At 30.1% G+C, this 13,817-nt stretch overlaps 1 protein-coding gene across 1 annotated transcript in view; it reads left to right on the forward strand.

The window, feature by feature from the left end:
* The window catches only part of LOC140443521 (facilitated trehalose transporter Tret1-like), a 37,150-nt gene extending 23,586 nt beyond the window's left edge, over positions 1-13,564 (forward strand). The window contains exon 3 of the mRNA XM_072534833.1: positions 9,547-13,564. Within this exon, the coding sequence (XP_072390934.1) occupies positions 9,547-10,621 (1,075 nt within the window). The 3' untranslated portion in view covers positions 10,622-13,564. The remainder of the gene's footprint in view (positions 1-9,546) is intronic.
* The last annotated feature ends 253 nt before the right edge of the window (positions 13,565-13,817 follow it).

Raw genomic sequence — 13,817 nt, forward strand, 5'->3', positions numbered from 1 at the left:
CAAACTAGGGCAATATAAAGAGATATACAAAGACCTATTAAAAGAACAACTTACTTAAAAATTAGACAGTGATGACAAAGATATAGATGAAATAGACAACATACTTACAGCAACGATGATTACTTCAGGAAAAGAAATAGCAAAAAAGGATCTAAAAAAGAACAACTATATATCAACAGAAACAAAGAAGCTTATGGATAAAAGAAGGACGCTATAGAATATGTAGAAATCAATAAAACAATAAGCAGAATGATAAGAGAAAATAAGAGAAAAGAACAAGAAATAAAAATAGAAAAGGTAATACAAAACAACAAAAATATGAAATGCTTAAGACCGAAATTAGGTAAGTGTGAAATAAACAAAATAAAAGATGAAAACGGACTAGAAACAAACATTAAAGATGACATTATAAATATTATCCACCATTTCTACTCAGAACTATACAAAACAAAAAAGGAACCACCAGAAACAATTAAAAACCAACTTAAGGCTAAAGTAAAAAATGTCAACTCAGAGCTATAGCCAGAAATAAGCAAATCAGAAATAAAGAAGGCATTGAAAGAAATGAAAAACAACAAATCGCCTGGAAAAGATGGAATAACTGCAGATATGCTGAAATATGGTGGAAAAGTGGTAATTAACACTCTACATTCCCTTTTTAACAAGATATTAAAAGAAAAAAGAATCCCAAACAACTGGAAGGAATCCGTAACCATTATCCTACACAAGAAAGGGGATAAAGCAGATATAAAAAACTACCGTCTCATAACACTCCTCAATGTAATGTATAAACTCCCAACAAAAATTTTAACCAATAGATTGACGACAAAATTCGATGGATACCCAACAAGCTGGTTTTAGAAAGGGATTCAGCAAAAGTGACCATTTACTAAGTATGAAAATACTTATAGAACGAGCAAATGAATACCATATTCCTCTATATATAGCGTTCATAGACTTCGAAAAGGCTTTCGACAGTGTCGAACATTGGGCAGTGAAAAGTTCTTTGATTAACAGCAGAATTGACCACAGATATACGGAACTAATAGCCAATATATATAAGGAAGCCAAAACAACAATTAAAGGATATGAATAAACAAAATCAATACAAATAAATAGAGGCGTGAGACACAATATCACCGAAACTTTTCAATCAGGCTCTGGAGGATATTTTTAAAAGATTAGTATGGGAAGAAAAAGGTATAAAAATTTGTGGACAACGCTTAAACCATCTAATATACGCTGATGACATCGTATTGATAACAGATAAATGAGAAGAATTATTTGAAATGATGAAAGAACTGGACGTAGAAGCTGGAAAGATAGGCCTTATTATGAATTACAACAAGACCAAAATTATAACAAATACAGATGAAAACATCACAATGAGGATCGGACAAGATGAAGTAGAACAAGTTCAGGATTATATATATCTGGGTCAAACTATAAAACGTAACAAAGAAAACCAAACAGCAGAGATAAAAAGACGAGTTAGACTGGCATGGGCGGCATTTGGCAAACTAAGCTACATTCTTAAAAACAAAAGATATCCACAGCATCTTAAGACTAAAGTATACAATCAATGCGTACTCCCTGTTCTAACTTATGGTTCTCAAGCGTGGACATTTACAAAAGCAAACATGGACATAACCATAAAAACCCAAAGAGCAATGGAAAGACAAATGTTGCACATAAGACTAATGGATAAAAAGAGAAACGAGTGGATAAGAGAGAAAACAAAAGTGAGGGATATTAGACAAGAAGTTGCAAAATTGAAATGGAGATTTGCCGGGCACAATATAAGACAAAAAGAAGACCGATGGAACAAAATTCTTATAAGTTGGAGACCGTGGGAATATAAACGAAGCAGAGGAAGGCCCCAAATGAGATGGGCAGATGATATCAAGAAGCACGTGGGCTCTAGGTGGATGACTATCCCGACAGACAGAGAAGAATGGAAAAGGATTGGGAAGGCCTATGTCTAAAGATGGACCAAAAAAGGCTAATTAGATAGAGACAGATTCTCCCCGTGTGATCTTAGTATTTCCGTTGATTGAATAGTATAGGGTATCCAATATTTTAATTAACGGTATGTCAGAGTTTTATTAATTTTTATATATATTTGCAAAATGAAGAAGAAAGTTTAGTACAGGCAGTTAAACAGCTGATCTGTCAATTTAGAAGTAAGAGCAAGTACCAACTTGCTGAAAAGCATACCATACACAAAAGGGATAATAAAATGTACTGCACAAACTATAGCGATATAAGCTATATATAAGCTATATATCTATTAATTATTAGGATATACAATATTTTTTCTAATACACCTGGAACGATTGAGTGAATAATCAATTATTGACTATTAGGCAGTTAATTAGAAATGTTGGGAATACAAAAAAAAACATTAAACTAGTTATTTATAGATTTTAAACAAACACTGATATAATCATAAGAATAAAACTATGAAATACCATGGCAGAACTTACTGTCGACTTATTTTCAAATGTATTGCAAAGAGCTTTAAAAAATGTGAACGAATTATTAACAGCTGTTTTGAAAACTAAATATTATGAGACGAATTGGGGATATTATATTACACAAACTAAACCGCTTGCCTACAAAAATATTAGGAACATATGATACGACGCGAAAGACTAATGACTTTACAGCTAATTGCCACATAAGTATCAATGTAACTATAGCTCGCAAAATGGGTTCAATTACATTGCAATTTTTAAATTTTTCGTGATGAAATGAAGTGATTGATTGTTGTTTTGAAAAGGTAAGTTGTTTTTTATTTTTGTATTCCTATCATCTGATATTGTAATATCAACAACATTTTTCATAATATATTCTGAAATGCGCTTTCTCTTACTGATAACGAACAAAAGTTTTATTAACTTCTCGTTAATAATTATAATTATGAAGGAATTTAGATTTTTATCTTGTTCTTACTATAGTTCTAAAGCACAAATGTAGTCATAGTCTACCGTATATTTTTCATAGTGGTCATAGTTTTTAATTGTAGTATAGCTTATGTGTTTATAATAACTAGCGCATAGAAAATAATAAAAATTTTTACCCTGTGCTTTATGTTTATTATCCTTTATTGTATTGGAACATCTAGAAGTATAGCAATACATTTTAATTGTTGAACAAAAGAGAAAATAAAAACACTTTTTGTGGTGTGCCACTTAACCATACACAAAATTGTACACAAATAGTCAAATGGTAGTAAAAGTTTCCGATATAGGCCTCCAGACGGCAGAGGCACCGCCGCGCTCTATGTCTATACTATGAGATGTTTTTCATACAGTTTTCGGATCAGATTTTTTCAAAACATCAAATTACATCTTCTTTTTGCCTTTCTTTATTTAGGCTAACCGCTACTGTTTTTTTCTTCAGCGTTTCTTCTTAATCTACATTAATGTTTATATTTACAATTCTTTCTGGAACGAGCTATAATTTTTCTCAAATAACCATTTTGTGTGGTTTAGTCGCCTTAAGGTTTAGCATGCTTTATCAGATGCTCTTTAAAGTCCCTTTTAATATTAATATCGTTTGAGAAATTTTTCCCAGATACTTATATTTCGTTTTGATTTTCAATCTTCTTTTAATGTTAGTTTAAATGGTCCAGTAGTGTGTTCGTACAGTTCAGTTATAAGCAAAATTAGGTGTTGTTGTACACCTAATTCTTTTAGTATCAGTCACAAGTGACCATTTGACTCTGTCGAACGCTTACGATAATCTATAAAACAAATCCATAGTGGGATATTGAATTCCGTAGACTTTTATACTTTTTTTTGGACTATTATAATAATAGCTTTAAAATTAAATGTTTAGTGAAAATCTCTACGCGACTTTAATGCATTAAATATTTTAATTAAAAATCGACATATCTATTGAAATTAGGCAGTAAAAAAGTATGTTATTAAAGATAGATTTATAAATTATTGTAGTTTAAATTCAACTACGCTATAAAACAAACATTGCATGTCTTAAACTGCAGTAATCCAAAAATTACAAAGATCTTCCTGTTGTTTGAGTTTTCTTTAATTATATGTATTAATAGGAAAACAAGCATTATAGTCCTACCGAAGGGGTTTCTACTTTCATAAACTGTTACACGATTACTCTATCCGATGTACGTACATTTATGAACTAAATGTTTTAGTGACAATGCCTTTTAATAAAAATACTAATTAATAAAAATGGAAACTTAACTTTTCCACGTTTATAATAGACACTTTCTTATGTTTAAAAATATATAAAACAAGTAATATAAATTACCGCCTTGTTTATTAAAACTAAAAAGTAAAATAAAGGTATATGTCGGTTAACAATTTATATTTAACTACATAAATTAGCCAAATAGTCCTCAAATTCCTCCATGATTAAATTGATGGATATTTAAATAAATTTCCAGTTCCAGAATGTACCTGCTGTAAAATTTGAAAATCTACTACTAATACAATTATTGGCAACATCGCAGGAGTTTAGAAGTATATGCAATATCGTGAATACGGATCCCACAAATGGTTTATCCTTTTGTGGAGTCCACTTAATCCTACGTGTTGGTCGGAGTCTACATAAAGCGCTACTCAGATAATAAAATACACGGTGTATATTCTACTGGAGTTAGTATAATACCGTTTTAGAACGGAGCTTACATTAACCGCTAGATGTATATATATATATATATATATATATATATATATATATATATATATATATATATGTATATATATATATATATATATATATATATATATATATATATATATATATATATATATATATTTATTTTACTACGCAAATAATCTAAAACTATCTGTTCTGACCAACCTGTAATTTTCGTCTTACTTGAATATTCTTAAAATATGTATCTCCTAAAAAGTTTTCCAAGTATAGTTTCCGTCAAAATAATAAGAAATTTTGCCTGAAGCTGGTGGGATCACCCTACCTATTTTAGTATTAATAATAACAAATAACAGACCCTCCAGGAGCGGATTCGCTAAAATTAACAAAAAAGTTTAAGTACATATAATATTTTAATAGGGTTGGAATAATAAATATAAAATTAAATATCATATCATATATTTAATACGTATTTATACCTATGTAGTTATAGGTATGTTATTATATAGGTACAATGAAATAAGACAAATGAACAAATTAAAGAAATTATGGAAAATAATGTTAATAACAGTAAAATATTAGAAGAGTGGTAGCAAAAATCAAAATTAAAAAAGATAACATAATAAAATTAGAAACAGAAAAAAATAAAATTTGAAGTTTAGATGGAAAAAAATAATTACAAATAACAACTCTATGTCACTATCGCTGTCATCTTCAGTAGACTCGTCATCATCTAATGTTATAATTATTGGTTTAATATGTGAGGTTAATGTTCTGTAATGATCTTCCGTTTTTCTAACATGTGAAACACAATTTTGCCACAGTGTTGGGGAAATCTTTTTTATTTCTTCTACATGTGATACCGATTGGCTACTAAATTTGGGACAGCAGTTGTTTCGCCGTAAACTTCCCTTAAGTTGGCTCTAGATTAATTCAATAGGGTTAAAAACATAGTAATAAGGAGGTAATCGCAATATAATATGACCATCACGTTTGGCTAATAAAATTCGTCTATAACAAACTGTTTCTCAAATACTTTTGTGTGAAGAACTTCCAACATTTATTTTTTTGTATATTTTTCTTCAAAGTGCAAATCATTTTCATACAAAAAATCCGATATTTGTTTTTTCGTCGAGTAATTTGGCAACACTTTTTTTTCAAACCATTCCTTAAACAAGTTACTCTTCATATTTTCAGGGTAATCCAGGTTTGAATCTTTAATGTTTTTTGCCGATAGTAAAAAATTTTCTCCTCCAAGCTAGCCATTTTTGGATCCGATGTTCAGAATAATTATTTGCTGACCTCTATTAATTGGGTAATTGGGTGCAATATCGGTCTTCCTTCATCTGTAAATTTAGATATAGCATCCAAGTATTCGTTTTTCCAGTAAATAAGTCGAGGGGAATCCATTATTGATGATCGCTTATTAATTTTCTTGTATCAAAAACTAATTCAAATGATTGTGATTCAAAAACCTTGATAAATTTGAAGGCGAATACGTAATAGAATAGTCCTTAACAAGTTGATCGTAGATCATACTAAGCGTTGGAACTAGATTCTTTGAATATAAATTATTAACTGCTCTTCTAATTACCTCAGCGTCTTTTTCATTTACTGCTTTATATGTAGAAAAGTAACTCCGCTTTTTACGAGGTTGAATTCTATCTGTAAAAATTTTCCACACTGTTGTATATAGCATTCTTGTCAATCGAAATGTTGCCTTGATGAGAAATTTACCGTCTTCTGGAATTGGATTATCTTCTTTTACTGTTTGATAAACATTCCCAATAATTTCTTTGGCATCATCAGACAAATGTAAACGTGTTTTACACTTAGCATTAGCTTCACTGATTCCTGACATTTTACTTGAATAGTCGTGACCTAACGACCGATCTAAATGCAAGAAAATAACTGCCGGCATGTGCAAATGTCAAACTTAAATATGTTTGCCCCCTTTCATAATGTTTCATAAATTATTTTTTTTAGAAAAATAAATGATACCTAATTATACCTAAATACCTATTAGCACGAGAATTATAATGTACAAAGCTATAGAATAATAATAAGAGGTATACTTTTTATCTTTAACTAATATACTTGCTACTGATTTTTTAATTTTCTTTTATTTAAAGATAGAAATCTTTATTATCGAAAGTCAATTTTATTTAAAGTGAAAACGACGTAAAACACAATATTCTAACTCCATAAACTTCAACTAATGGGTCCGTTGAACATAAAAATTGTTTGTGATCGTTAGTAATAATTGATTCCAAGCAACTTAATTTCAGATAAGTAAATCAGATGAGTAAGCAAAGATGAATAATTCGTGTATAGCAAAACTTTTTTTAATACGAAGCATTGTGTAGAAATTTTAGTTTTATCAATTTATTTGCACTGATAGGTAACGAGTCAGTTCTGTAAATAATATAAAGTCCGGTCCTAGTAAGCTGTTCCAAAACTATGGCTACCCGTCGCAAAGACAATTGAGGGATTAGTAACATCAATAGGTGTTGTTCATTATTATAATACTGCGGTCGACTGGGTCATGCCACCAGCCTTAGGCCAAATTTATTATATCTTACTATAATATAAATAACTATATATCTTATAATTATATTTTACTATAATAAAAATAACCAAACTATAATATCAATTTTTGATACAACTAACGTAACCAGTATGTTTTGACCAATCTTTAATACCCTTCTTATTTGAATAATATTATTTATTAAATTTAATACCTAAACCATTTTCCAAATTGTCAGGTACCTAATAAATACAAATCTTTTAATAATAGCTGCGCAAGGGGTCTCCACCCGCCTTTACAATTTAGGTAATTAATGTAATGGAGGTAATAAAATTATTGCAATTTAAATATTTCTTACCTGGTATTTATTCTGTGAAATATAACAATTTCATTGTATTTATTAAAACTCAGTTATTTTATGTTGATTTAATAAAAACTTGCCAGAGCAGTTTCTTATTTTACTTGTAAAAAGAGTACAGTAAAATTATAAAAAAAGTTCTTCACCTGAAATTTTAACCTAGCAGAATTATTTACTTCCCACAAGGGTTAGTCTAGGGGTAAAAAATTACCGGGATGGTAATAAATTCGTAAAGCCTAGCAGAACACAGTGGTATTTCAAATTTTTTTGTAAGTACACTAGGTCGAATATTGCGCTAAGGGGAACGTTTCCAAATAATTAGTTTAGGGGTGTAAAATTATTAAGATATTCAAAGTTTAGTAACAACTTAATAAAATACATCATAAAACTTCAGTTATAAGTAGAGGACAGTGAAATTGTAAAAGAAGATGTTTTACTCAAAATTTTAACCTAATAGAATTAATGATTTTTCATAAGGGGCAGTTGAGATGTGAAAAATTACTAGGGCGGTAATAAATTGGTTAAAACGTAGCAGCACATTGTGGTGTTCCAAAAATAATATTTTTTAATTCCACTGGCTCGAATATTAATTTAACGGGAACGTTTCCAAAAAGGTGGTAAAAGTTTAGTAAAAACTTATTAGAACAATTTTTTATTTGAATTATAAGTAGAGGACAGTAAAATTGTAAAAAAGGTTTTTTCACCTTACATTTTAACCTAGTAGAATTATTGACTTCCCACAAGGAGTAGTTAAAGTGCGAAAAATTACTAGGGTGGTAATAAATTCGTAAAAACCTATCAACCACTGCGGTATTTCAAAAATACATTTTTGAATTCCGCTGGCTCGAATAATAAACTAGCGGGTACGTTTTCAAATAAGATTAGTTTAGAGGCGAAAAATTATCAAAGTTATCAAAGTTTGGTAAAAACTTAACAGATTAGTTTTTTATTTTAAGTTATAAGTAGAGGCCAATAAAATTGTAAAAGAATATTATTCACCTTTTTCAGCTTAATTCTGCTAGCATGAATATTAAGCTAGAGGAATCGCTCCCATTAGGGGTAGGTTTGGGGGTGAAAAATTATCGGGTTGGTAATAAATTAGTGAGCAATGGGTAAAAAAATATGCCATAGGCAAAAAGTTTTTTTGTTTAATTCTGCTAGTTTAAACTTTAAGCCAACAGAATCGCTCCCCTTAAGGGTGGTTTGGTGGTGAACAATTATTAGAGTGGTAATAAATTAGTGAAAAATGTGTGACAAAATATGCCATAGGGAAAAAGTTTTTTTTAATTCAGCTAGCTTGAACCTTAAGTCAGCAGAATCGCTTTCCTTAAGTGTGGTTTAGTGTGGTGAAAAATTATTAGAGTGGTAATATATTAGTGAAAATGGGTGAAAAAATATGTTATACGTTAAATTGGATTCCGCTCATGTGTCCCCGCTAGCTTAAGGGTCCTCGAGAAATATTAACAAGGGTGGGTATAGATTTATAAAATTTATTTTATAATTACGTTCAATATTTTTAATAGAATTATTGATAAAGTTAAATACTAGGTTTATATGGAATTAAACCATAATTGATTGTAATAATAATTACACTTTATAACTGGCATTTGAAGTTTCTATTTCCACCGTGAAAACCAAATTATTTGTACACACGCTCACCTTATAATAACAGATGATTACAGTGTTTTTCACACATCACCTAGTTGCCTACTCAGCAAGTAGGAAATTTTGTGTGTACATACTCGACTATAGCTCACTCGCCGACTCTTCGGTTGTTTACAAGCCGGCTTCTAAACCCGCCCCGTCGCTCCGTCTACTTGAGCATTAAGTGACGATTGATGTAAAGGTAACGTCCATAAATTCATATAGTAACAAGATATTTGTTTATAAGGCATACGTGATTGAGGAGAAATACAGGAATTAAAACAAGATATGAATATAAAAATATATATCTTATATTTCCAAGTTGCTTTAATGTTTGAATTAATTGGAAAATAATTAAATTTTTAATCCTTTGTTTCAGATTCTTTCTTGGTATGGCGGGAGATATGGCATTTGTAGCATGTCCAATGTATATGGCTGAAATATCGGATCAAAGAATAAGAGGATTTTTATCTGGAATAATTTACATGATGGTCCATACTGGAACAGTCATTGTTTACCTTGTTGGTCCTTATACACCACATTACGTAACACCAATCATTGGTATAATTCTTGTTACGACAGAATTATTGGTCTTCAGTTTTATGCCAGAGTCCCCGTACTACTTAATATCTAAAGGAAAAGAGGAAGAAGCGAAGAAAGCCTTACAGTTTTTCAAACCTTATCAGGACACTGAAAAAGAAGTAACTAGTATAACAGAAATGTTAGTTAAACAAAATATTACAAAAGTACATCCACAGGATTTAATTTTAGTCAAAAGTAATAGAAAGGCGATTACCATAATGACAGTTCTTAATACCGGTCAGCATCTATGTGCTTACACTGTAATTTTAATGAACTTACATTTGATTTTGGCGGCTGCTGGATCAATTTATATGGATTCTGCACTAACAGCTATAATATTTGCGACTATAATGTTGGTGTCAGTTACTTTTGCATCACTTCAAGTAGATAAGTATGGAAGAAGAATGTTAATAATGGTATCAGCAATTGTTTCCGGATTGTGCCTTCTAGCACTGGCTGTGTATTTTCATTTAAAATATTTACATATTGATGTGTCAAGCTTTAGTTGGATTCCTTTAGTATCGGTAATGATATATGCCGCTTTCTTTAAAGCTGGCGCAGGGTTAGTACCTATTATATTAACTGCAGAAATATTTCCGAGCAATATGAAAGCTATTGGTATGACTGTAGCTGATGGTATGTTTATACTGGGTGGTATTATTGCTATTCAAATATATCAGATTTTAACAAGACTTATAAATATTTTCGTACCATTTTATGTTTTTGGTGGTTATGCTTTCTTTGTAGCGATATTTACGTACTTTTGTATTCCTGAAACTAAAGGTAGGTCTTTGCAAGAAATTCAAAGTATTCTAAAGGGTGAACCTATAGAGCCTAAAAAATTAAATAAAGAAATTGAAACAATTTCATAGGTGATGTTTCTTGTTTTTTAAATATTTTAAAATCATAAGAATCATAAAACGATACATCCTATTTAAGACACGTCTCAAGAAATATTGCGAATTAAGCATAAAGATTTTTACTTATGTTATGTAAAAACATTGAACAGAGGTGATATTACAATAATTATTTATTTTATTTAGTTTGGTTACGCTCACAAATATTTTTAAGTTTATATTATATAATACCAAATATAATAAAAGTTCCTTAACAAATTAAACAATTCTGCTCTGATAAAAACTTTCATAATATCATTACATTGACGTAATATAAGATTTTATTAACAATTTTGCAAAAAACAGAAAGATAAAATAGATTTTAAAATCAGTTATTAAGACATAAGGTTAATTAAATAATGCTGTAGCTACTACGTTCACTAAACAAGATAAGAAATTGGACAGAGACATTTTCAAGCGTATAAACTTAATAAGTAAAGTACTTAAAAAAAAGTAAAAATACGTAAATTATTTAATTATAAGTTTACAGTAGTTTGTAACTAAGAAGCAATAAATAAGAACGTTTTTCGGAAAAAAAGTTGCAAAAACGTTATATGTACAAATTGATGATTTATTTTTGGGAGAAATAATATTTAACCCTAAAACGCCGAATTTTTAATTTAATGGAAAAAAATATATTTTTTTGTTTCTTATTACTTATTTTGCTATTATTAATTTACAGATTTTTTAGATTTTTTTTAATATTAGGGGTTTTTTTGAAACGTTACGAAATCGTCACAAAAGTCCTTGGTTTAGAAATAATTCATGATTTAAATTTGAAAAAGTTTTGATTATTGCTTGATTTTACACATAATAATGCATAATATCTATATAAAAGACGTAATAATTTTGAAAAAATTAAATTTATTATGAATTAAATATAAAAATAAAAGTTATTATGTAGTGTGGAAATGTATAAAACAGTTCTTTTCCTTTGTAATGCACAGGTGTACTTTACATTTGGTGCACATATATACTGGAGCACTTCTACAATTAATGTTTTTACACCTACCCCTATCTGTGACCATGGGCAAGTGATCAACCCCATCTAGACGTATTTCTGCTACCGGAATACTTTTAGTAGCTGGACCTAGCTTGTTCCTTTTTGAAAATTCTGCATCTGTGCTGGTTTTTGATGGACGACCCCTTTTTGATTGTTGGGTTCTTTTCCCTTCCAATAGCAGTGCCTCTGCAATGCTCATTTTGAATTCTTGGAGATTAGCTGTTTCTTTTAGGTACCTGTAAGGATTCACAGTCTCTTCTGTAAATGAGCCAAGAGTTTACCACAGTAACATCTAAAAAGTGAAAAAACAATTTGCAATAGACCTTTTTAGATCTAATATGAATTCTGTAAAGAGCAAGTAATGCATCCATTAGATTCACTCCACCCATAAATTGGTTATAAGTTTTGACAATAGCTGGACAGGTAATTGTAATATTCTGTTTAGTCTGTTTGTCTTATCGCTCGTATATTTTAGTAGGTTATGCAGACGAAAATGTTGATAGCAAATTTACTACCCGATTATTTGCCCATTTTACTGCTCTGACTTCAATATTATCTACTAAAGTTGAGAATTCTTAGAAAGATACCTTTTTTTAGTAAATCTTTATCCTTGTTTAGAGGAACTCCCGATAAGCGATTTATCCTTACTGTTCCAAGGCAAGTTTTCTTTTTTGCCAAATGCACCATCAGAGCTAGAGAGGTAAACCAATTATCAAAATATAAGAGATGACTTGCACCTACAGGAATATGAGTGGCTAATTACAGTACCACATTGGAGTTAGCTCCTAAATCTGGTTCTCCAGTTACTGGTTGGATTTTTTCAGAATATATAAAAAAAATCATACATAATTCCTTTCTCATCACAAAGAGCAAATAATTTGTAGCCCCATTTGTGTGGTTTGCTGGGTATATATTGTTTAATGCTAGATTTGCCTTTGGATGGTACTATCTGTTCATCAATACATAACATTTGAGGCATTAAAATTTCTCTAAATTTCGCCAATAAATGATTTATCAATGGCCTTATTTTAAATAGTTTGTCATATGTGTTATTATCTTCTGGTATTGTGGAATTATCGTTAAAATGGATTTTGGATTTTATTCTCTCCACCTATTCCTGGTCATTACTTCTGATACAATTAGGCAGTTTAATTTAGTTTTTTCAATACAATCTTGAGTTGGATAGTTTTACCATGGACATTGCCAATAAGGACCCTAAAAATTGTTCCAATTCAGGAATTGACAATGACAGACTTTTATTAGGATTTTCTTGAATGGCATACAAGTTTGACTGCTTAACTATGTGAGTCAGAATATCTTCCGAAAAAAATTTCTAAAATATTCCACAGCGTATATTATCTTCGCCAAATAATAATCGTCCTTCTAGAAGTATGTAAAAAAAATCCAACGTTCATATATTGCTTGATTCCAATTTATAACAATAAACACGCCACATTACACTATAACCTAGCTTTTCATTAGTAAACTGTCAAACAGAAACATCTCACGTGAAGGTGCTGCGCGAACGTAATTAAAACGGGTTTGCTTGCTATATTGTCACTAAAATGTAACGATTTAACGATACCGATCCCGTCGGCGTCGCCTTCATACATGGGTTGTTTTGTGCATAAGGCCACTGTTATCAAACGTTACGAAAACGTCACGCTCAGCGTTATAGGGTTAAAGTAGTAGCAAAGCATTTAGAGAAAATATAAAATAAATATGTTTATGTAAGTCTACGATGACTGTACACGAAAAGATACTGCAAAAATATTGTGTTTATACTTTATGTTATAAATCTTTGTAACTTCCAATTGTTTAAATATGTTTTTGTGATACATAGGCACATATGTCATTTAGCCCTTAGTTGTGTTATTTTATAAAATTTTATAGGAAAAATAAAGGTTTTCTCAAAACGTTGTTTGTTATTTTATGTATATTGTATCGTCTTTTGCCAACGAGCCAAGAAAGGAATTCGACCTGGTTCAATGGTTGATGTCTTCCGTTTTTTTGGCGTTAACAGATAGTCCCTAGAGGTTAACGACTTCCAATAGTGAGTGTAAATATTATTGTATAGACTATTTTTGTTAAGAGTTTAAGACCAATTAGGGACACATTAGTATAATTCATTTTATGAATAAATTTATCTTCTTTTGGCAATTGTAGCTT

The sequence above is a fragment of the Diabrotica undecimpunctata genome, chromosome 6 (assembly GCF_040954645.1).
Source record: "Diabrotica undecimpunctata isolate CICGRU chromosome 6, icDiaUnde3, whole genome shotgun sequence".
NCBI classification, from domain to species: Eukaryota; Metazoa; Arthropoda; class Insecta; order Coleoptera; family Chrysomelidae; genus Diabrotica; species Diabrotica undecimpunctata.